This window comes from Muscardinus avellanarius (assembly GCF_963383645.1).
Source record: "Muscardinus avellanarius genome assembly, chromosome: 13".
Lineage (NCBI taxonomy): Eukaryota > Metazoa > Chordata > Mammalia > Rodentia > Gliridae > Muscardinus > Muscardinus avellanarius.
The window spans coordinates 12,397,410-12,419,740 of record NC_137799.1 but is presented as its reverse complement, the minus strand read 5'-3'; the positions used below and the strand labels follow the sequence as shown (position 1 = coordinate 12,419,740).

General features: G+C 43.8%; 1 protein-coding gene across 5 annotated transcripts in view; it reads right to left on the bottom strand.

The window, feature by feature from the left end:
• The window catches only part of DENND1A (DENN domain containing 1A), a gene marked incomplete at both ends in the record, with an annotated part of 564,729 nt that overhangs the window by 213,693 nt on the left and 328,705 nt on the right, over nt 1-22,331 (bottom strand). For all 5 annotated transcript variants that reach the window (XM_080708699.1, XM_080708698.1, XM_080708700.1 and 2 more), the window contains one exon: nt 13,724-13,824. In XM_080708699.1, the coding sequence (XP_080564825.1) occupies nt 13,724-13,824 (101 nt within the window). The remainder of the gene's footprint in view (nt 1-13,723; nt 13,825-22,331) is intronic.

Genomic DNA, 22,331 nt, shown 5'->3' with positions numbered 1-22,331 from the left:
TGGCTGCTCAAATACATAAAATATAGCTTCCCAAGACAAAGGCGAAGGGAGAGGAGGAAGCAGGGGGTGAGGGCCCACCCCCAGGGGAGCAGCCCCTCTCTGCCATGAGGAAGAAGCACAGCTTGGGGCAGCCCAGGGATGGGGAAGTTCATGGTTTTCCCTTTGTTTCCCCTCATAAACACGCATCCTCAACTTTCCATCTGCACATGCTGGCGCCCACCTCGCCTCTCAGATGCACACCACCCTCTCACCCAGACACCCTTCTCAAGAGAAGGGGGCCCAAGAGTGTTTCCCGAGTCTGCTCTCTTTCTTTTCTTTTCTCTTCTTTTCCTTTTTTTCTTTCTTTCTTTTTTTTGTGAAATTGGGGATTGAATCCAGGAGCATTCTATCTCCAAGCCCCACCCCCAGCCCTATTTTTTATTCTTTATTTTGAAACAGGGTCTCACTAACTTGCAGAAGACCTCACTAAGTAGCGGAGGCTGGCTGTGGACCTGCGATCCTTCCGTCTTAGCCTCCCCAGCACTAGGATAGGATTACAAACATGTGCCACCACACCTGGCCAAGTCTGCTATTTTTAAAAGCAAGAAACACTGAAAGAGGCCTTATTTACTTGAGTGTCTTTCTTTCATTCTTTCCTGTTTTTGAAAAGAAGCAAAAGTATACACGTACCTTGTCTCACGGTTTTAAATTCTGCTCTAAATAATGAGGCTTGCTTTGTTGGAGAGGTTAAAGGACAAAAGAACAGAGAAGAACAAGAACAAAGACGCCGCGGCGCAGCCTGTTGGAGAGTGCAAGTCGTCACAGCTCCGGCCTCACTGAGAGTGACAGGTGGGTGCTCTGCAGTCTGACATGCGGTGACCAGTGTGGCACAGGGAGCGGCAAGAGTAGCCACGGCTGACCACGTGTCTGCTCAGCGCTTAGGCCGAGCCTCGGCAGCATGTCCTCACTGTATACTTACACAGTACAAGTACAATGGGCCACCGCTTCAGAGTTTAAAAAACTAGGGTTGTGAAGCTAAATAAGTCATCTGAGGCCACTGAGGGACAAGGGCAGAAGCGAGACTAGCACCCACTCTAGCCAACTGCACAGAGATAACAGCTATCACTTCTCAGGGGCCAGTGCTCACATCACCCAGGAAGGAGTGGGGGTGAGGAGAGGCCAGCTTTTTCCAGCCTACCCCCCCGAGGATCAAGGCACAGCGCCTTCTGTCTGAGCAACCCCCTCCACACAGGAACCTTCTGGTTCCAAACCATCTTGCCCTGACCTCCTTAGAGGCTTTGGCCTGGCATATCCATAGGGCATAAAGCACATGGCAACTGGGTGATTCTCCATCATCAGTCACAGAAGACATTGCATTTCCTGCATCCCTGGGTCTACTGTGCTACCGTGTGCAGAACAGGGAGAATAAACACAGTGGCAATGCTGCTTGGTGAGCACAGGAGGAAAATCAAGGGCGTGGAAGGTTCCAGTCACCTTATCTCATTCAATCTAAATAATCCAATCAATATCATTCATTTTATGGTCCACAAAAATGTAGAATGCATGGGCTGGGGATGAGACAATGTAGCCTCAGAAACCTGCCCATGGTCACACTGCTAACGGTGAATCCAGCCCCAATCCTACTACTTTGATGTCTCTTTCAATGTTCTTTTTTTAATAGTGACTTCTCTTAACCATTATGCTACATTTAACAACAACAACAACAAAAACAACAACAAAATGGTTATTTGATAATTATACTAAAAATAAAATAGCAAGTAGATTCTCAGCCAGAATAAAACTACACTTGACTTACCACCTGGAATTGGCTGATATTCTTTTTTTGTTCTAAACAGGAGCTAAAGCAATTTATATCAATATGTTCAATATAGTCACAAAAGTAGGCAAAGAAATAAGGATAAAGGGAAAAAATGGAAGCTGTGGCGAAGTTAGTACTTGAGTTTCATGCTATGACCCCTTGGAGATGGCCACAAATTGTGCTCTGAGCACTCTGGCTGCCAGTCTAAAGAGGGGAATAAAATCATAAGACGATTTGCTGTATCTACAGAGAAAAATAAACTACAGTTAGCCATTAAATTCATGGGTCCTACATCTGAGGACTCAGTCAACCGTGGATCAAAAATATGTTAAATATGCATTTCCAGAAATTTCCAAAAGCAAAGCTTGGATTTGCTGCACGCTGAACACTACGCTGAATCCACATGAGTGAAGAGTCGCCCAGCACAGCCCGTGGCCCGTCACCACTTCACACATCCTGTCTCTCTAGCGCTCACAGCTCCAGTGCTGTTTACTTTGCACCTTGTCTTGGCACTGTGCATGAAGGCCGCAGTAGTTGCCTCTCTATTGTTTTTTTTTTTTGAGGGGGGGTCATTATTCTCTATACAATGCAGAATAACAACTATTTAGATAACAATCATACTGCATTGGGTATTTATTTATTTATTTTTGGTGGTACTGGGGTTCCTGGAAGCCCTTCTACCTCCGGGTTACACTGCCAGACCTATTATTATATTTTTATTTGTAAACAGGGTCTCTTAAGCCAGCGCCACTGGCTTCGAACCTGCGCGATCCTCCTGTCTCCGCCTCCCAAGCGTGGGGATTACAAGCGTGCGCCACCACGCCCGGCCCTGCATTGGGTATTATAGCCAATGTAGAGATGATTTAAAGTATAGGGAGAATATGTGTGGGTTTATACGCAAAGTCTGCACCATTTTATAAAAGGGGCTTGAGTGCCTATGGATTTTGGTATCCAGGGGTTCTGAAAGACTAGTCACTCATGAGCTTGAATTTTAAGGAGGCTCTGGGGAAGAGGAAAGAACAATCTACCGTCTCATGGTGCCTTTACTACTGCTGTGTTTTCCACATGCTGGTCAGCCAGGCAGGTACCACACTGGGCTGGGGAGAGAAGAGAGGAACAGATCTGGCCCTGTCAAACTGCTACAGGGGACTCAAGGATCCTGCAGGGTACATGACAGGGGCCTAAGGTGGCCACATCTTCACAGCAGTCTTGAAAGACTGATCTCAAGAACTTCCTGGGGGACTGTGGCTCAAAGAAGTGATGACAAAGGTCAGAGCTGGTGGGAATCAGGAAACAGCTTGCAAAGTAGAACTGGTAGAAGCACCAATAGTTATACCAGCTTTGCTTAGGGGAAAAGGTATATATCTTCTTTCCAGCTCAGCCCTCCCTGGTTTGTGAGCAACAGCACAAAACAGACCGGACAATTCTCATCAGAGAGGAGGCAGAGCTGTCTTGTTTCCTCGAGTGGCTCAGGCAGCCAGAGCGCAGGGCCCCCAAGCAGCGAAGATGGCTCCTGTAGGCTGTGCTCTGCACTGGGCATGGATTGTTAACACAAGACACATGTACATCACTGGTGCTGGTCAGTGACAGGCGGAGAGAGAGGACAGTGCCTCCGAGTGTGGCTCTGCAGCTCCCCGGGTAAGCTCCAGTGGGAAGGGACGAAGGTGCAGATGGTTTCTAGAGCTCCACACCACTGGATCCAGTGCAAAGAACACATGGGTTACAAAGGTACCGCTGGATGAAAACCTGCAAAGGTCAACATCAAAGCCTGGAGTAGCTGCCCTTTTGTGCCTCTTCAGTCTACCGGAAGGAGACAGACTCGGAAAACATCAGGAAGGGCTCCATGGCTAAGACCTCAGCAGCGGGAGAAGTTAATCACAGAAGAAAGGTCAGGACTCAGGGCTCTCTGGTGCCACAGTGGGAAGCGTTATGGTTAGAACTGCCTCAGAAAGGAAGTCTCAGGTTGTGAGTCACCAGCAGTCCACAAGACTCTTGCAGAAATGCAGGAATGAAAGAAATGCAAAACCAGGAAAGAGAAAAAGAGAAAGAGGCTTACGGAGAAATAAATGAAGAGTATTAAAAAGTCAGTTCAACTGGTAACATTCGGAAAAGACTGTTCTTCTAAGACTAAGATGTCCCGTACGCCAAGATGCACAGCTTGCACCTTTTGGGCCGAGCTTCTTGATCTGTCCAATGTTTATGAGAATTCAGACCCACATTAATTGCGTCTTAGTCAAAGCCTGGCATTGTGCTGCAACCTCACTTCTCCCTGCTGTCAGCCGGAGGCGCAGAGGCCACAGCAGAGAGAGGAGGGCTCACCAGGCCGGTGATGGCAGCAAGGAGAGTTACTTAGGGAGTGGCCACAAGTGCCATCTCCCAACCTGGGAAGGGTCATTCCCACATTAAAGGGTGGCCGTCTTCTCCAGCCTGTGCTATGGTCTGAAGAGTTTATCTCCACCAAAACTCGTGTTGAAGTTTAATTACTCAGCCTGGTAGTGGTGGGCGGCGAGGCCTACTGGAAAGTATTTCGGGTCATGAAGGGGCCCTCATGAGCAGACTAACGCCATCTCTTGGGAGTGAGCTCTTCCTCTCACCAGACTTGCTATCCTGAGAGCAGGCTGCTCTAAAGCAAGGCTCCCGCTACATTTCCGCCCTGTGCACACATCAGGTTGCCCTTCTGTCTTCCCACTTTAGCAGCCTACTTGGTGCCAGCTTCTGTATGCAGAATGATACTGTTAGCTATATTCTGGCAGTGACTTTGCAGATGAGGAAACTGAGTCCCGAAAAGGTTATATGAATCACACAAGTCACATGGTCAGTAGAACCAGAGCCATGATTTGGACTCAGGACTTTGACTTCCAAGCCTGAACTCTCCTACCACTCAACCTCTCTGTTCAAACCTCAGGATAAAATTCAGGTAAATGTCTGTTGAGGATTTACTTAGTAATCTCTAATTTCCCTTCCTTCTGCCAACGTGGTGTGTGTGTGTGTGTGTGTGTGTGTGTGTGTGTGTGTGTGTGTATGTGTCCACACATGCATGGGCTTCTTGACCATCAGGCCCACTAGAGACTTTATTCTTATGATTGGAAATGAAATTTTGGTCCTAACCCCCCTCACCTCTCCCAGGCCAGCTCCTTTCACAACGTTACCACCCTATAGCCAATGGATTACTCTTAGACCTTTGTTGCTTCTTAAAACAAAAATCAAAATAAAAAATCTTGCCTGGATTTTCAAGTTTTTTTGTGAAGTAGTGCTTCTTCAGATCCAGAACCATCCTATCTACCTATTCTAGTGCCAGGGACATAGCAGGTACTCACAGGTACTTATTACAACATGGAAATGGAATTCCATTTTAACAAAATCTACACAGGTCAGGCTGGGAATTTTAGTCACACCTGCCCATCTTATTGATTTCCATTCTACTGGGGTGTTGTGTCATCTGGTTTTTGTTGGAACACACACACACACATATACACACATACTCATTAATAAATACTGACTGTATATAATCATGAATAAAAATAGTACCTACTGCTGGAGAACCTGCTTTGTGTCAGTAGTAAAGTAGTAATTGCTTTTTTTCTTTCTTTCTTTTCTTTTTTGGTACTGGGGATTGAACCTAGGGGCATTCTACCTCTTAGCTACAGTCCTACAGCCCCAGAACTATTTAATTTCTATTTTGGAACAGTCTCACTAGGTTGATGAGAGTCTTACTACTTGCTGAGGCTGTTCTCAAACCTGTGATCCTTCTTTCTCCATCTCCCAAGTACTGGGATTAAGTGCGTGCCACCATGCCTGGCTGCTATTCACTTTTGGTAAAGAGAAAGTTAGCTCACCCCAAGGCCTGTAAATTAGAAAGTCAAGGTCAAGGCCAGGTATCTCTCTCTCTCTTTTTTTTTCTCCTACCAAACCCACTTTTGTTTGACTTCTGTCTCTGCCATCAAGGATATTAACAATTCCACTTAATGTAGCACTGTCTGGTTCCTCATGGTATCAATGAAAATGGTGAGTAGAACAGACTCAGCTTTGATTAACTGTGTCACTTCACAGCTGTGTCCAGACTAATGCCCCATTACCCACACGGACTGTGCACCCTGTGGTCTTGCATATTTCTAATTTTTTTTTGCTAAAAATTCTAGATGGAAATACATAATGCAGCATGTGAAAGTTGATCCAGAACCCTAAGTAAGCACAGACAGAGCGCCCAGACCTAGTATGCGTAGAGAATCTGTGCGTCCCTATGCTGAGAGGAAATATGGCTTCTAGAATGCCAGAAAATAATGAAGCATTCTACAAATTCAAATCCAAAATCTACATCTTAATTACACATATCTCATTTAACTTTTCCATTTTTTTGTTTTGATTTTTGGTACTGGGGATTCAACTCAGAGGCATTTTACCTCTGAACTATTCCCCTAGCCCAATTTTTATACTGAAATGGTGTCTCATTAGGTTGATGAGAGTCTCACTACTTGCTGAGGCTGTCCTTAAGCCTTTGATCCTCCTGTTTCGGCCTCCCAAGTACTGGGATTACAAGTGTGTGCCACCATGCCTGGCATTAATTTTTCCGTTTGCTCATGATCTTAGAAAACACCGGGAGTTAGTTACTAACTTGGCTGTTGACTTGGCTGACCTTTGGTGGAACACAGGAACTTGTCTTGATCTGGCTTTGAAAATATTTCATGACAAAGCTGGGTGTGATGGTGCATACTTATAATCCTAGTATTTGGGAGGCTGGGACAGGAGGATTGCAGGTTCACGGTCAGCCTCAGCTATTTAGTGAGGCCCTTCGCAGCTTAGTGAGACCCTGTTTTAAAAAAATAATACATAAAGAACAAAAAAATAGGGCTTAGGGGTGTAGCTCGGTGGTAGAATGCCCTGGTTCCTTCCCCAGTCTTGGAAAAAAATATTTCATCACAAAGGTGTGTTAACATATGTGTAGGATAACTGAAATATACAAATCCAACTTGGGAGTTGATTTGTGGTACTTATTTAGGACTACTTCTGAAGGAGGAAAGGAGAAAGGGGAGTTTCCATGGGCAATACCATATGGCTTCTACTGGGACCTTTTAATAGTGAAATTTAATTAGCACAGTGCCTGGTACATAATAAGCGCTCCATAAATATTTGTCGGATGAATGTATAATTAATGAATGACAACATACATCTACAATAAGCGAGACAGCGAGAAGTCTATATGAACACGTTTTCATAAGATCTCACTGGAGTACAACTTACTCTCCGACACTTCGGAGGACATCAGTCAGAAAAGCTTTGGTATCGCCTGGCCTTGGCTTTCAAGGACAGGCTCCATGATTTCTTAACCGAATGACAGTGGGTAAGTCACTAATCCTTTCTAAGCTTCGATCTCTTAACATGTACCAGGAAGCTACTACTTTATAGCTTGATTTTGAAGGTTCTTAATAATGTTTATGAAGAGCTTGTCACACACCAAGTACCCAGTTGATGGTGATTGTTCTTATGAAAGGGAATGCCGATTCTCTCAGGAATTTAACCCTTTTGTCCAGAAACGGGAAGGCTGTCCCAACATTGGCCAGGGTCAGGGATGCCATCAGCCAAGGTAGGGAACTTTCTCATTTTCCCTCTCCAAGTCAAAGAAATGGCACAGATCTAAAGGAGAAGGGAACCAGCAGCACATGTTTTTAAATATTCATAAGGGCTGGAAATGTCTTACTCCTTTCGTTTTCTCTGCCATCTGCTTTTGTTTCTTTTCTTTTCATTCTTATGCCACAGCTGCAAATGAAAACAACCATACAATAACTCAAGTTAAATAAAAAAATCAAAATAAAAACAATCTGAGGGGTAAAAAGAGAAGATGAATTATAAAGTTTTCTCCTGAGCTCACAAGGCAGCAGAAACAAGAATAACATCGGATGCGAGTCAAACCTTCTAGAAACCACAATCCATGCCCCATGTTTGTGGTACTGGAGATAAGAGCAATAGCCATTAACTAAGCGGCCCCCTTGTATCACTCGATGACCAGGACTGTGATTCCTATACCCACTCTTCAAAGTGAATTGAATTGATTTTTACAGAAAAAGACATTGCAGATCCGAGGAGCGGAGCAGATTCTTAAGAGCTAATAAGAAATGAGATTTGAGATTTGAATCCAGGTCTATCTGAATCCAAAGCCTAAGCACTTTCCATTCTATCAGGTTCTACCAAAATGGGAAGGGACATGAAAAAATTAATTTGGGAAATATTTAAGACAGACCATTTGTACCCAACTGATTTATTCAGATAATTAAAATCCGTGATTATAGCTCTAATTAAAGTTAACTCAGATAATTGGTTGTTGTATTTGTGAATGTGCAATTAGAGTCTTCAACATAATTGCAGGGTTTTCAGTATCATACTTTCCATTTATTAACTGCATGCTAACTGGAGCTTTGCTCTACTGGCCTCTGCTCTCCCAAAGGCTTTGATACAGCTTTTGGGGGCTTTGGAAACTATGATACTAACAGCAGGGACTGGGTTCAGCCCCATTTAACATGTCTTTGTCCAGAGGTCAATGAACACCTTATCTTCAAGTGTACTGTGAAGAGCTCTTGTGGCCTACACTGTTGTCTTGAAAACTCCTAGCAGCATGTACCTGGAGAAAAACTGGCAGCAGTGGTCCTCACGTGTTAATTACACTTGCGAAGTCTATTATGCATAGAAAGGGCACCTGCTGGCAGTGAAAATGACTAGAATCCGCCCTTCCTGTGTGGTGAGTAAATTGAGAGTTCATTTCTACAGGAGATAATAGTTTTCAGATTCCATTTCGTGTATCCTCTGCATGGGGACATACTTAACATTTAAATCATCTGCAGAGGAACAAACCTCCTTCAAATTTACATGTTTCAGACTCCTAGCACTTTACTTAAAATGCTAGTTATGCCTGCTGGCTCTTACCACCAAGGATTAAACTCAAGGGTGGTGAAAGTCCCCGAGCACAATAGAATAATGTTTTTAGCATTGACTCAAATTTCATGGCATTTGTAGTTTCTGACCAGAGCAGTGGCAGCAGGCTGAAGGTGACCAAATTAAGACTTGATTGGAAGACCTGATTTTTCTCCTGGGGTCTTTGGTTTCATCATTCTTACATCTTGCAGTTAACAAACAGACACCAATCCCCACTGGTCTATAATCATCCTTTGGTCAGATGTCAAAAAGTTCTTTCATGAAAACAAGAGACCAGGCAAGAGGCTGCTTTCATACAGATACAGAAACTGCCCAGATGGAATCTCCTCCCAAAACCTACACGGGCATTGGCAGATGCAAGTCTTAGCTTGCGCTCTTTGGAGTGAAGTTTGGGGTGACACGGGCTCACAGCCTTCCTTGCCAAGTCTCTCCTTTGAAGCTGGACCTGCCAACACCATTGCCCTCAGTCAGGTGGTGACCCAGTTCTTGAGAGTGCTGGGCTCAGAAACACACAAAAGAGTAAAGCAGCTAATAAATCCTCTAAGCAAACAAGATGGAGGGAGAGGTGATGGCTAGAAAAAACACTGATTTTTCAAAAGAAACCTTTTCAATTATAAAGAAATTCATTGTAGAAATATTTGAAAATACAAAAAAAAAAAAATAAAAAAATAAAAAGCATGCTGGACTCCTCTCCTCCTCCCAATCATTTACACCAGTAACTAGAAAACATTTTGGTACTTTATGGATCTCTGACTCTCTGTATATATCCACTCACATGTAAGTTTTGTTTCTCAGAAGATAGAACCAGACAGTATATACTATCTATACTGGGGCCAGTTCCTAAGTCCCTTGGGGCCTTGGTTTACTGATCTGTAAAATAGAGCTAAAAACACGTTCCTTGCAGGGCTGTTGAAGAGTTCAATCACACACGTAAAGGTCTGGTAGCTGGGGTCTAGGAGATATTGGACAATGACAGCTCCTGATATTATTGATGCTTCCTCTCCATGGTTCAAGGATCTATGTAAATAGCTGGCTTTAAAGCAGCCAACAATTTAGCAACTAAACTTTTCAAATAACAGAAAGCTAAAACTTGTGCTATATGGCAGAAGAATTTCTTGGATTCTCCCAGCTGTGCCCATCCCTGAACAAGGAAACCCCTCACATTGCATCTGAGGTCGACCTCAAGAGCTACAGTCGAGCTGGACATGGTGGAACATGCCTGTAATCTCAGTACTTGGGAAGCTAAGTAAGACAGGAGGATCACAGATTCGAGGCCAGCCTCAGTAACTTAGCTAAATCCTCAGCAACTAAATAAGACCCTGTTTCAAAATTAAAACTAGAAAGGGTTGGGGGTGTAGCTTGGAGGTAGAATGCCCCTTGGTTCAATCTCCAGTGCCAAAAAATAAAAGAGTGGCAGGTGAGTCTCTCGGGGTACTCTGAGGCTGCCCTTCACCAGTCTGTCTAGGCTGCAACATATGGGGGATCTTTCCCACAAGGCAGATTCCCGAGGTGTATGTCTATGGAGAAGGGGCCTGTATCTGTGGAGGTGGCTCGAGCCTGTGCGGGTGCTATATGACTGAGCAGGGAGGGAGTTACCTGTAGGTTCTTCGTGCTGAGGGGGCAGGAGGTCACTCTGTGAATCTGCCTTGAGATATGTATATCTTCTTCCTATCTCTTCTCCTCCCTTTATTCTTCTCTCCCTCTCATTATTTCCCTCCCTTCCTCTTTCCTTGAGAATATGGTTTGTTCCTCCTCTTTTCTTCTTGGTTCTCTTTTCCTCCCAATCTTTTCCTCCAAACAAAAATGAGCAAATATGGTCCTTTCCTCTGCAACGCACGGCAGTGAAAAACTGAGAGCCTTTACAGAAGCCCGAAGGACAGCAAGGAGGGGAAGGTCTTGTTTGAGCAATGGGATGCTTTGAGCACATCTGTCGACAGAGGAGGGAGGGAGCGGGGAGTGGTATTTAATGATACTAGGGAGACCAGAGGTCCCAATGGGTTCCGAACAGCCCTCAGGAGGCAGAATTTGAGTCCAGAAGTCAATGGCGCTGGACAGAACTGCCTTCCTTCCTAAAGGTGGCAGGAAGGAGGGGGACAGGACAGGCCAGGAGCCACTGGCCGTGGAAGGGGAGGAAGGCAGTAGTGGGGACACAGCAGTACAGATGAAGCCCAGCCCTGAGCCTGGGCACAGTGGGCAGGGCAAGGCTCAGGGCTGACTGCAGAGAAGCACGGAAAGCTGAGGGCAGGCAGTGCGCTTTCCAGTGGGTCCTCTCTGCAATGGCTTCTAGATTCCCTCTGGTAGTATGCACCAGCTGAAGAGCAGGTGATGGTAGTGATGGTGGTGGTGGTGTGTGTTTATGCCCAGCCTCTGTTGAAAGACCAGAAGGTCAGAACCTTCAGAAAACCATGAAAAACCCAGGAACAGTCCCCTCCTCATGGATTTAGCAGCTTGTATGCAAACAATCTGTCTGTGCGCTTGCCTTCCATACCCAATGTTTGAACCCCTTGAGCCTCTGCATTTGGCACAGTGCCTGAGAAGGGGCTGGCATCAGTAAACACTGGCTGCACTGAAAAAGCCTGCAAAGGCCCAGAGCGAGCAGGATGGCAGGGGACCTACAGGGAGCTAGTGAAGAGGTAGAACAGAGAGGAAGCAACACGGTGGTGAGGGGGAAGATGTAAAGACAGAGGGTATTCAGAAGAAAGGAGGAGGTGAGGGGCTGAGGACGGAAGCCAGGATCAGAGGGCAGAATGTGAAGCCAGAGATGTGGGAACCGAGGGAGTTTCGAGTGGTTAAACAGCACCTGCTGGGTGCTTTGCAGTCTGTAACGTGCCTTGCCATGTACAATTGTTTAGTGTATGTGCCAACAATGTAAGGAATAAGTCCTAGTACTTCCAGTCCTCTAGAAGTAGGGTCAGAGACGCAGAGAGGCAAAGTCACTTGCTTTCAGCTACAGAGCTGGGCGGGAAGGGACAAACATCCTTGCTTGTGCCACTTTATGGGTGCTCTAAAGGAAGGAGGTAACTTATATACAGATGACAAAATACAGCCAATGTGAGACTGGTGGGAGCAGGGGGCCAGCAGTGTGTCTTTTGAAGCCACTGAGGATGGCAGGGAAGGATGAAAGGAGACGAGGATGTCTAAACAAATGGGCCAAGGAGACTTGGAGACAAGTGGGGCGGTGAAGGAGGTCCCTGGGCACTGTGCTAGTGGCCACGGGGCAGAGTGGAGCTTGCATCAGGCCATGACAGTGGGGATGAGAGTCTGACAGTCTCCACTTTGACCTGGGAGCAGCAGGAGCAAGCTCCACTATAGAGAGCTCCGCACCCCACGGAGCCCCAGTGGGGGGAGCTGAAGAACTTGGATGGAGGTGGGACCTAGGAGGGGCCCCAAGATTTGAAAACACCTCCTGAGGACAGGAGGGAACTCAGATGCTTAATGGTGAATAAGGAATGTGTTATGAGGAGTTGACATCCTTTCCTTTCTTATCAGCAAAAACTATAATATCTCCTGCCTACTCCAAAAGAGATGAAAAGTAAAACCTAAAGTAGTACCTGGAAGGCAACATTAGCTGAAAATAATTTCCAAAATAAACTAAGGTATAAAGAGATACAATGAACAAAACTTGTGGCCTACTCACCCATAAATCACAAAGAAATTTAAATAAACCAGGATCACATAGTCTACATGGAAGGGAACAGACAGTCTGCTAATCTCATAAAAGGTAGGAGACAGCTTTGGAGAAGACCCACCTTGATAAGAAAGTATATGATAAAGAGAGATATATCATAATTATGTCATTATATATAATAATAAGAGATAAGATTTACTGGGACCTGTGCTCAAGATAGGATCACTCTTTTTTATTTGCTGGCCTAGTATTACGTCTTTGTTACACACATGGCCTCTTGAGAGGAAGGTAAGCCCAACACCTTCAAATTAGACAAGACTAGAATGCTTTTAAGCTCTTAGGACAATTTGGTCACTCAGCTGAACCTTTTCAGTGAGATGATTGCAAAGAGCAAACATTATGACTGACCTGGACTCAATCACAGGGGACCAATGTAAATGTCCTGAGCCATCTGTTCTTAAATGACAGGCCTGTAACGTTACCCCTCCAACCGTGCATGCCTTTCTCCTGAAGCGCTCCAATCCAGGCAGGCAGTGAGAGCCTCTCTACATATAGATTGTGCTCTCTTGTCAACATTTGCCGACACGAGTTGTTTGGGGATAATTTCTTTTACAACACTATGTTAGAGTAATAAATTATTCCTAAAGAGAATGGATTCCGTTGGGCACATAGACCATTTCCCCCCCCCCATCATCTACAGAAGACAGGCAGTGGGGAAGATGAAACTTCAGTGGTAACATTAGCTGAGCGCCTACCACGAGCCAGCTTTTAGACACGGTATTCTTCATCTGTTGTCTTGTTTCATTTACATAATTATGTATTGAACATCTTCATCTTACAGATGAGGAGAGAAAATCTTAGGCAAGTCAGCTGCCCGAGTCGACTCCAAAGCTTGCTTCCTTTCTTCCACTCCAACATGTTGCGCTCAACAGTGAAATTCTCATAAAAAAGCTCCAGAGGGTTTTGAAGTCTGGCTTCTACTTCCAGACCACAGCTGAAGGCATGTCTGATGGGATGTGCTGGGGCACAACTGAGACTTGCCGACCTCGGGGAACTCAACTATTCCTGTCGCCAGTTTCCAATTTGTCTTTGGGGAAAAAAAGCACTCAACTTTTTGGTGCTTTGCTTTCTCCAAACTGAGAAATGGGAAAAGCGATATCTACTCTCTTGAACTCTTCAGCATTTCACGATGTGTATGAAAGCTGTTTGCAAACAGAAGGGCCATGCAATCAGGTGGTGGTCTAACAGCTATGCTATTTGAGAGTGAGTATTCCTAATTTACAGTCACTTATTTAAGAGTCACATGCAAGTTACAGACCTAACAGTGCTGGTCCTGGAGGAGGTAAAGCAGAGGGCAGGGGAACCAGCCTTACCAGCAGTAGTCCAGCAGATGTGGGGGCAGCACAGGGATGTAGACATGCTGCCAGTACATGGGGTAGAGCATCGCGGCCGCACCATGGATGCAGGCAGTCAACTACAACAGAAGAAAAGCAGAGATTCAGAGCCACAAAAATCAAAATGAGGAAGCACTGCCACTGATTTCAGCAATGCAATTACTTACTCATCAGTGTATTTAAAATATAAGTTGAAAAGTCTAATTTGACTTAATTGTTCTAGTGCAAGTTCTGGAAGGGTTTTATTTAATTTTTTTCTGATTATAAAGCTAGTGCAAAGCTGAGGGTGTGGCTCAGGGGAAGAGTGCTTGCCTAGCATGAACAAGGCCCTGGGTTCCATCCCAAGCACCACACAAGGAAAACACAACCACAACAAACAAACAAAAGACAACCAGTACACGTTTACAGTAGAGAACTTAGAAAATGCAGAAACGGGTAAAAGAAAATAAAGAGTCGACACTGTCAATACAATCTAAAAGACATCAGGGTATCACTATCTGAAGATTTTAGGGTCTGACACACATAAGCACTTTTCTAATAAAATCAAATTTACTGTAAATATATTGTTCCTTTCCTCTTTTAAAAACATTGTTATGCTATTTTCTCACATCTTCAGTCTTAGAAAACACATCTTTTAATGATACTCAATGAATTTCTCATATTTAACTACTCTTTCATTGTTAAGTTATATAATGTACCAGGTCAATAATTTTCCTCTGTGGTTCCTAGATTAAGAATTCAGAGACAAAGCTTGTGAGTATTTTAAGGCACTTAATAAACGCAACAGTGTAAATATCAGGAGTATGCTAATGTAATAAAGAGAGGAGGACAGAGGCTCACCCTTGCCACTCTGAGGTCATGCTGGGCACTGGGCGCACTGCTCCTCACCAGAGCTGAGCTCTGCCATCAGCTGAGCAGCTTCAAACTTCTGCCTACCTTACTTTTATTTTTATTCCTCTGATTGTGATTTAAGCTGAAATTTTTGGTTATCTTTTTTTTTAACTACTTTTCTTAAATGGTCTATTCATATTTCTAGGCCACTTTTTAAATTACTGTCTTTTCATAAACTGATAGGTATAAACAAGCACTGATGATTTGCAAAAGATACCAACCCTTTGAAGTGCTTTTGAATTAATCTATCTTTAACTTTCTTTGGATTTTTGATTGGAGAGAAGGTTTCAAATCATGTAGACAAATTTTTTCCTTGGTGGCGATTTCCACCACTTTTAGCCTAAGAAAGTCCTCAAATTCTCTCCTAGCACTTACCTCTTTAATCCATCTGGCATTAATTCAGTTTTAAGAAGTGAGGTGAGAATTTATTTTTTCCACATAGTTAATCAATTGCTCTGGCACCGTTCACTGGTTAATCCTTCCTTTCTTTATTCTTTTGACATGTCCCTATTTTTAATTTCTCTTTTTAAGAAGATAGAGATATCATTAAACCAGTATTTGATAGATTTAAAAAAAAATCAGGAAACAAAGATAATAAAAAGGGACACTACAAAATTCAACATGGCAAAAAGAAAGGAAAACCCGCCAACCTTTGGAGATAGAGCTATGAAGTGACAAAAGCCAACAGCACATGTTTCTTTCTGTCTTTTTTCTTTAATGTTTCTTTGGTTTCTGGGAAGCCTGTTCCCATGAGGACTTGGCTTCTTTTGGAAGCTGTTAACTGGCCTTTGCTGACAGAAGGACATTTACGTGGCGAAAGAGTGACGTGCCAAGGCCCAGTTAAAAGAATCCCAGAGGTTAGTGTAACATGAACAGCCTTAAATTGGATATTCTGCTGATGTTTCACAGTTGTGAATGCTGTGTATTAAAGCCAGGGCACTACTTCCCCACCTCCTTTTCCCTCTAGACCCTGTTCTTTAAATCAGGTACATGCCATGAACAGGAGAGGAGGCAGCAAGTGCCTGAGAGCTGCTCCCGGGGACTCCGCCAAGGCTCCAAGGTCCAATCCATCTCTCCCAGTCTATTTTGGTATGGTCTCTGATTAAGGAGGCTGTCATATGTATATACATGACTAATCCCTTCAGGTTTTCTTAGAGATGAAAAACCTTGCTGGTGTTGAGTGAATAAGAAGGAACCAACTTTACTCCAATTACCCTGAGTCAGGCTAGAGGGCTCCGCTGGCCTTCAGCCCCAGCTCTTTCTGCTCATCCTTTAACTAGCTGCCAGATTCTTCTTCTCAAAGTGCAGGGCCAGTCACATCCTTCCTATTCTGAAGTCTTGGGGCATGGCTGGGACCGGATGTCTCCACCAGCTCCCAGTCTACCTGTAGAGCAACATCTCTGACCATAGTTGCAGCTGGCTTCTCCAGTTTTACCACTTGAATATATCATTTACAGATGTACAAGGAGTTATGGACTCCTTTTCCTCCATAACCTCTTTCATTCATCCCCCAACTGGCCCAGATCTGTCTCCCTGGCAAACCCCCCTCTCAGGGCTCTGCACAAGTATTCCCTTCCTTCCTTTCTGAAACCTTGCCATGACTCCCCTGGGAACACCCCCCCCCCCATTATTAACTGGACTGTTATTTTCTGCAGTTTCTCCTCTGATTGCAGAGTATTCAAAGCCCTGTTTCTCTTCATCCCATCATCTCACTGGCACAGTATGTGCCAGTTAATTTGATGTGTCCTGAATAAATAAAAAAATTCCTACTTAGAATACATTCGCAACATAAAGATATTTGTGGCTTATCTTTCAAAGTACTACACGAACTTTTTCATGAGCACTGCAGAGGGAGGCATATGACCCCAACTCAAAAACAATATGACAAACTTAGACACACGGATATGCCACTTTTGGAAGATCAAGTCTTTCATTCAGTAATATGCCCACTCTAGAACTCTGTAACACATCAAATATAAATAAAATACCTCAGAACCTATGAGGTGTCAGGTATGGTGGCACATGCCTGTAATCCCAATACTTGGGAGGCTGAGATAGGAGAATCAGATTCAGTATCAGCTGCAGCAACTTAGCAAGACACTGTTCCAAATTAAAAAGAAAAAAAAATAAGGCTGGGGAACAGCGCAAAGGTAGAATGCCTCTGGGTTTAATCCCCAGTACCACAAAAACAACAACAACAACAAAAACCCTATAAGCGGCTGCACAAACACAAGATAACATAACATGAATTCATTTTTTTTTTAATTTTTGGTGGTACTGGGGTTCCTGGAAGCCCTTCTACCTCCGGGCTACACTCCCAGACCTATTTTTTACATTTTTATTTGGAAACAGGGTCTCCTAAGCCAGCGCACGCGGCTGGCTTCGAACCTGCGCGATCCTCCTGTCTCGCCTCCCAAGAGCAGGGATTACAAGCGTGCGCCACCACGCCCGGCATGAATTCATTTTTAATTTTGAAAAAGTCACTGGATAAAATGGCCCTATTTGATACAGAACTTGATTACCTGATTCTTTTTAGCTGAGGTTATTTGGAGTTAAAACTTTACCTTCCGACAATACTCTTTCCATGTCTCCTTCACCTCAAAATAAGTCTACCAAGCTAAATGCCAAAGTTTTAAAATTACTCATTCATTAAAAAAAAAAAGTAAGCTTTCAAGGTGCTTGATCATTTCATTACAGGGTTTTCTAAAGGGCAAATCTCTGCAATTGGGGTAAAATACATTCACCATGTGATGAAGAAAACAAACAAACAAAACAGGGGGTTTGTTGGCTCCTTTCCAAAATACCAAAGAGCACAAATGATGTGCATCGGTACTTGACAATAGCCGGCTAAGTTGATAAAGGAAAGACTGACCATATACCTATGCGAACCAGAAATAATGTATTAAGGTCCTGCAAAGTATCACGAGCCACTTATTTTGAAAATAACTCTAAGATGCCCTATTTCAAAATGAAGAGTCCTATGTGACTATGCTCATTCCCTACAGAAGACGGGATTTTAAAATAACGAAAGTATACATAGAGTTGTCAACAAAGGGGTATTGTGAATATTTAATTAAAGTGCAAGTTGAGGAAAATGATCCTATCAAAATCTCACTCTGTGGGAGAATAGAAAGATAGTATGTGTAAAATTTGCCCAAAGTCATTAGTCACAATGAATATTCATCAGAAGCCAATTATCAATCCCTTTTAATGACACCCCAAAAGATTTTGCCCTGAAGCAGCTGAATAGTCTAAGACTCCAGACAAAACTAGACAAATTATACAGCCAACAGCCAGTCTAGCCAGGATACAGATTGTAAAGTAAACCACTGGTGGGGTTTTGGCCGCACTTTAGCAAATCCTGTCCTCAATTAAAGGTGCACAAGGTCAGTTATATCTTGAAGCTTTATATATGGCTCCATTAGTTTTCTTTGAGGCTGAGGGAGAGCAGGAGGACAGGCGTGGGGGCAGGACATGAACGGAGAGTAATCAGTGATGAAGGTAGAAAAATCACAAGGACACGTTTTCTTTTTAGTTTAAGGTAATGCCCAGAGATAATGCAGACAGTCAAAAATTTCAATTCCAGTGCTTCAGCTGATTCCAAACAGCAGCCCTACAATTTGCCATGAATTAAAACTAACAATTTCCCCTTTAAAAATAAAGTCCCCACAGTGTGCCAGGCTCCATGTTGGATTGAGGCAAAGCACTGTTTTAGAGGAATATGCGCACAGACGTGCCTCTTCGCCACATTTCACAGACAAGGAAATGACTCTTGGAGGTGAAATAACTTGCCCAAGGCCACACCGCTGGTGATGGGAGCGGGACTCACATCGAGGCCTGTCAGACTATAAAGGCCACTATTTCCACAATGCATGAATTACCTAAGAAAGTGTTTGTGTGCCTACCCGTGCCATCCACTGTGCTGAGGATTGTGAACTGGTGAGACACTGTCCCTGTTGGTACTGCCCAATATGTAGATGAGCATTTGCCTTGATGTTAGGTGACCAAGTATCTGGGACTAAATACTCGTAACAGTAAGTAATCATTTACTTTTTAACAGAAATAAAACCACACAAAATTTATTACATGCTTAAGGCATGAGAGGTATTAGGCTGGAAAAACGTCATTTTTAAAAGAAACACTGATCTGATCACTTCCTGGGGATTAGTCACATTTAACTAAGGTCTTATAGTGTCTTTAATACACGAGAAATCCTCAGCAAGAAAGTAATGACTGCCAGTCAAAGGGAAAGGCTTACATGCCATTTGAGCAACATCTCCGAAAGTCTGGCTTAAAAGTGGTTGAGTCTTGTTTCTCTTACATTCCCCCCTTTCACATATTTGCACGGTCTTCCACCAACTCTCTTTTTGATGTGAGCAAGCCACTTCCTCTCCTGGGTCTCAATTTCATCTACATGTAAAATGAGAAGCTGGACTACAAGATCCCTGTACCCTCTTCCAGCTCTGACACTGATAATTCTAGAGGAACTACCATCCTTGGAGGGGCAGCAAACTCTCCTCAGTTCCTCCTTCAGCTACACTGGTCCAGCTTAGGCCATCTCAAAGCTGGCCTCACTTTCTCTTTTCTGAAGCTACGAGGGCCCCCCTCAAGATACAAGCTAAGAACCACGCCTTTCAGCCACACCACCTCCATCATCTGACCGTGGAGAGCAGAGCTGTTCCCCACATCTGGCTGCCTGATATGCTGCAGATCTAAGAGGAAGATGCTCCTAGGAGACCAGGAGCATGAGGCTCAGACCCAAGCTCCACAAGACCAGAAACCACATCAGAAGCCGCTCCTTGTGTCTTACTGTGCTTGGTTCTGAGCAGGTGTGGTGTAGATGTTTGGAGGAATGTGAGACTGTCTGCAGACCAATGCCAGGAGGCAGGGTAGGCAATATTACCAGACATTTGATAAACTGTAGTTGTTTACTAGACCACAACTAGAGGCTGCAAATTTCTTTTAAAAAGTGTACTGGGATTCTAAGTTCTAAAAGCAGGCAGAGGAAAATCAGATGGTCACAGCCATTCTCCACATCCTAAAACTCGGAATGTTAAGCAATCAAACTAACATCTGCTTCACAGAGCTAGAGGTATCTAGACTTCGCCTCTGAACATAAACATAAAGAAATTGATAAAACAAAGAGTAAGGAAAAACACCAGATTATACACTTTTTTTGTGTGTGGTGCTGGGGGTGGAACCCACAGTCTCTTCTACCTCTGGGCTATACTCCCAGACCTATTTTATATTTTATTTGGAAACAGGGTCTCACTAAGTTGCTGAGAGCCTCACCAAGTAGCTGAGGCTGGATTTGAACCTGTGCAATCCTTCTGTCTTGGCCTCCCAAGCACTGGGATTACAAGCATGCCCCACCATGCTGGGCTCAGATTATGCATTTTAAATACAGGTCATTCTAAGTCTTTTTTTTCCCCCCCTGTACTGTGGATTGAACCCAGTAAGGTGCATTCTATCTTGAGCTATACCTCCAGACCTTTTACTTTTGAAACAGGGTCTCACTAAATTGTGGAAGGCTTCACTAAGTAAGTATCTGGAGCTAGCCACGAACTTGAAATTCTCCTGTCTGAAACTTACAAGTGTGAACCACCATGCCTGGCTAAGAATCAAGAATCATCCTATGTAGAACAGTTGTGTAAGATGTGCCATGTCTTGGGGAAGTTGTTAGCTTTCACAATTTGAGAAGAATATTCTCATGCCAGATGTGTGAGTGGAAAGAAGGAAAAGAGCAAAGAGGCCCTGCTTGTCTTAGATGCTGAAATGCAGTGGTTCTTTTTAGAGAGATAAGGGGGACAATCTTTCTTCAAGAAGATTTTTTCATTTCATTGGACTCATTTTCTCGCTTCCTTCTCTGTTATCTTTTGGAAAAGGGAAGGAGAAGCAAACAAACAAAAACCAGGCAGGACATGGAGCAAAGGGGGAAGAAGAGGTGAGGGGAGGCGCTCCACAGAGCGCAGCATCCAACCAGAGGACGCTCACTCAGGCAAGCACCACCTATTTAATCTCCTCTCCTTCCATGTATTTTTTAAGCTACCTAAGAGCTAGAGTAATTAGAATAAGCTATTAACCAGGGTAACAAGCTTTCCTGCCAAGATTTGACACTTCAAAACATCAAAGCAGCTAAAACTGCCAGGAGAAAAGCTCTAGCTACCAAAGCAGAGGCAGGGCTATGGTGTGGTGACTACACGCTAAAGAAGCCCATTGTGCTAGGAGTAGGAAAGAGATTTTTCTTCAATCTTAAATGAAAAAGAAAAATTCAGAGTTACATGGGGATCGATCAATTCATTTAAATATAGCAACAGCAAGTATGCAGCCACTCTTCCATTCTGCACCTGTGACAGGCATTACTAACTGATAGTAGAGCTGGGATATGGTATAAGGAGCCCTCCTACCACACAACTGTTATCAACAGATCAAAGTTGGCACTCAAGAAAAAGTCTGTTTGCTACCTCTAGTCTAGTAAAAGCAGATGTGTGTGTGTGTGTGTGTGTGTGTGTGTGTGTGTGTGTGTGAGTGTATATACATATATTTCTTTGCAAATATTTTGGAAAGGGTACGAGAGATTGAACCCAGGAGTGTTCGATCTCTGAGCTACACACCAGTCCTTTTTATTATTTTCTTGAAACAAAGTCTTGTTAAGTTGCTGAGAGTATAAATTGCTGAGGCTGACCTTAAACCTATAATCCTCTTGTCTCAGCCTCCCCCAAGTACTGAGATTACAAATGTGTGCCACTGTGCCCAGGTTAGAATCAGCTTTAAAAAGCAAGCAAGTATAAACGAATATGGAATCATGAGTATGGTCAGGTCTCCACACATGGAGAAGAACAAAGGAACCCATGTGGTAAGCTGCTAAATTTGCATGCATAGAGAGAGAGAGAAAAAAAAAAACCTCTTCTCTGTAGAGTTTTGTTGTGCAAACCCAAACTTAGGAAGTAACAGTAAGCCAGGCACAGTACTTGGGAGGCTAAGACAGGAGGATTGAAGATTTGAGGCCAGCCTTAGCAATTTAGTAAGATCCTGTTTCAAAATAAAAAAAATAGGGCTGGGGAGCTGGGCATGGTGGCGCACGCTTGTAATCCCCGCACTTGGGAGGTGGAGACAGGAGGATCACGCAGGTTCGAAGCCAGCCATGGTGGCTTAAGAGACCCTGTTTCCAAATAAAAATATAAAATAGGTCTGGGAGTGTAGCCCAAAGGTAGAGAGGTGTCCAGGAACCCCAGTACCACCAAAAAAAGAAAAAAAAAAAAAAAGAAATAGAGCTGGGGATATAGCTTGTAGATAGAATGCCCCTGGGTTCAATCCCAGTAACCCCCAACCCCATACACACACAAAGTAGCAGTAAACTTAGATTAAAGTGAGAAGAGCCACTATTACAACCACTTAATTAGCACTTACTATCTGCCAAGTATGGTGTACAACACTTCATGGATATTTCAGCCCATTTAATCTTCACAACAGCCCCATCAGGTAGGTAGCATTACTGTCCCCATTTTATAAGCGAGGAAACTTGTAATAGCCACAGAGCTAGAGGCAGAGCCAGGACTTGGGCTGGGGGAGTGGGGCTTCCGAATCTGTGCTCTTAGCTCACATGAAGCTGCCTCTATTCTGTGATCTGTATTAATCTGACAATTACTGGGTATCCACTATGTGTACGTGCCATGCCCTGGAGCAGTTTAAAATA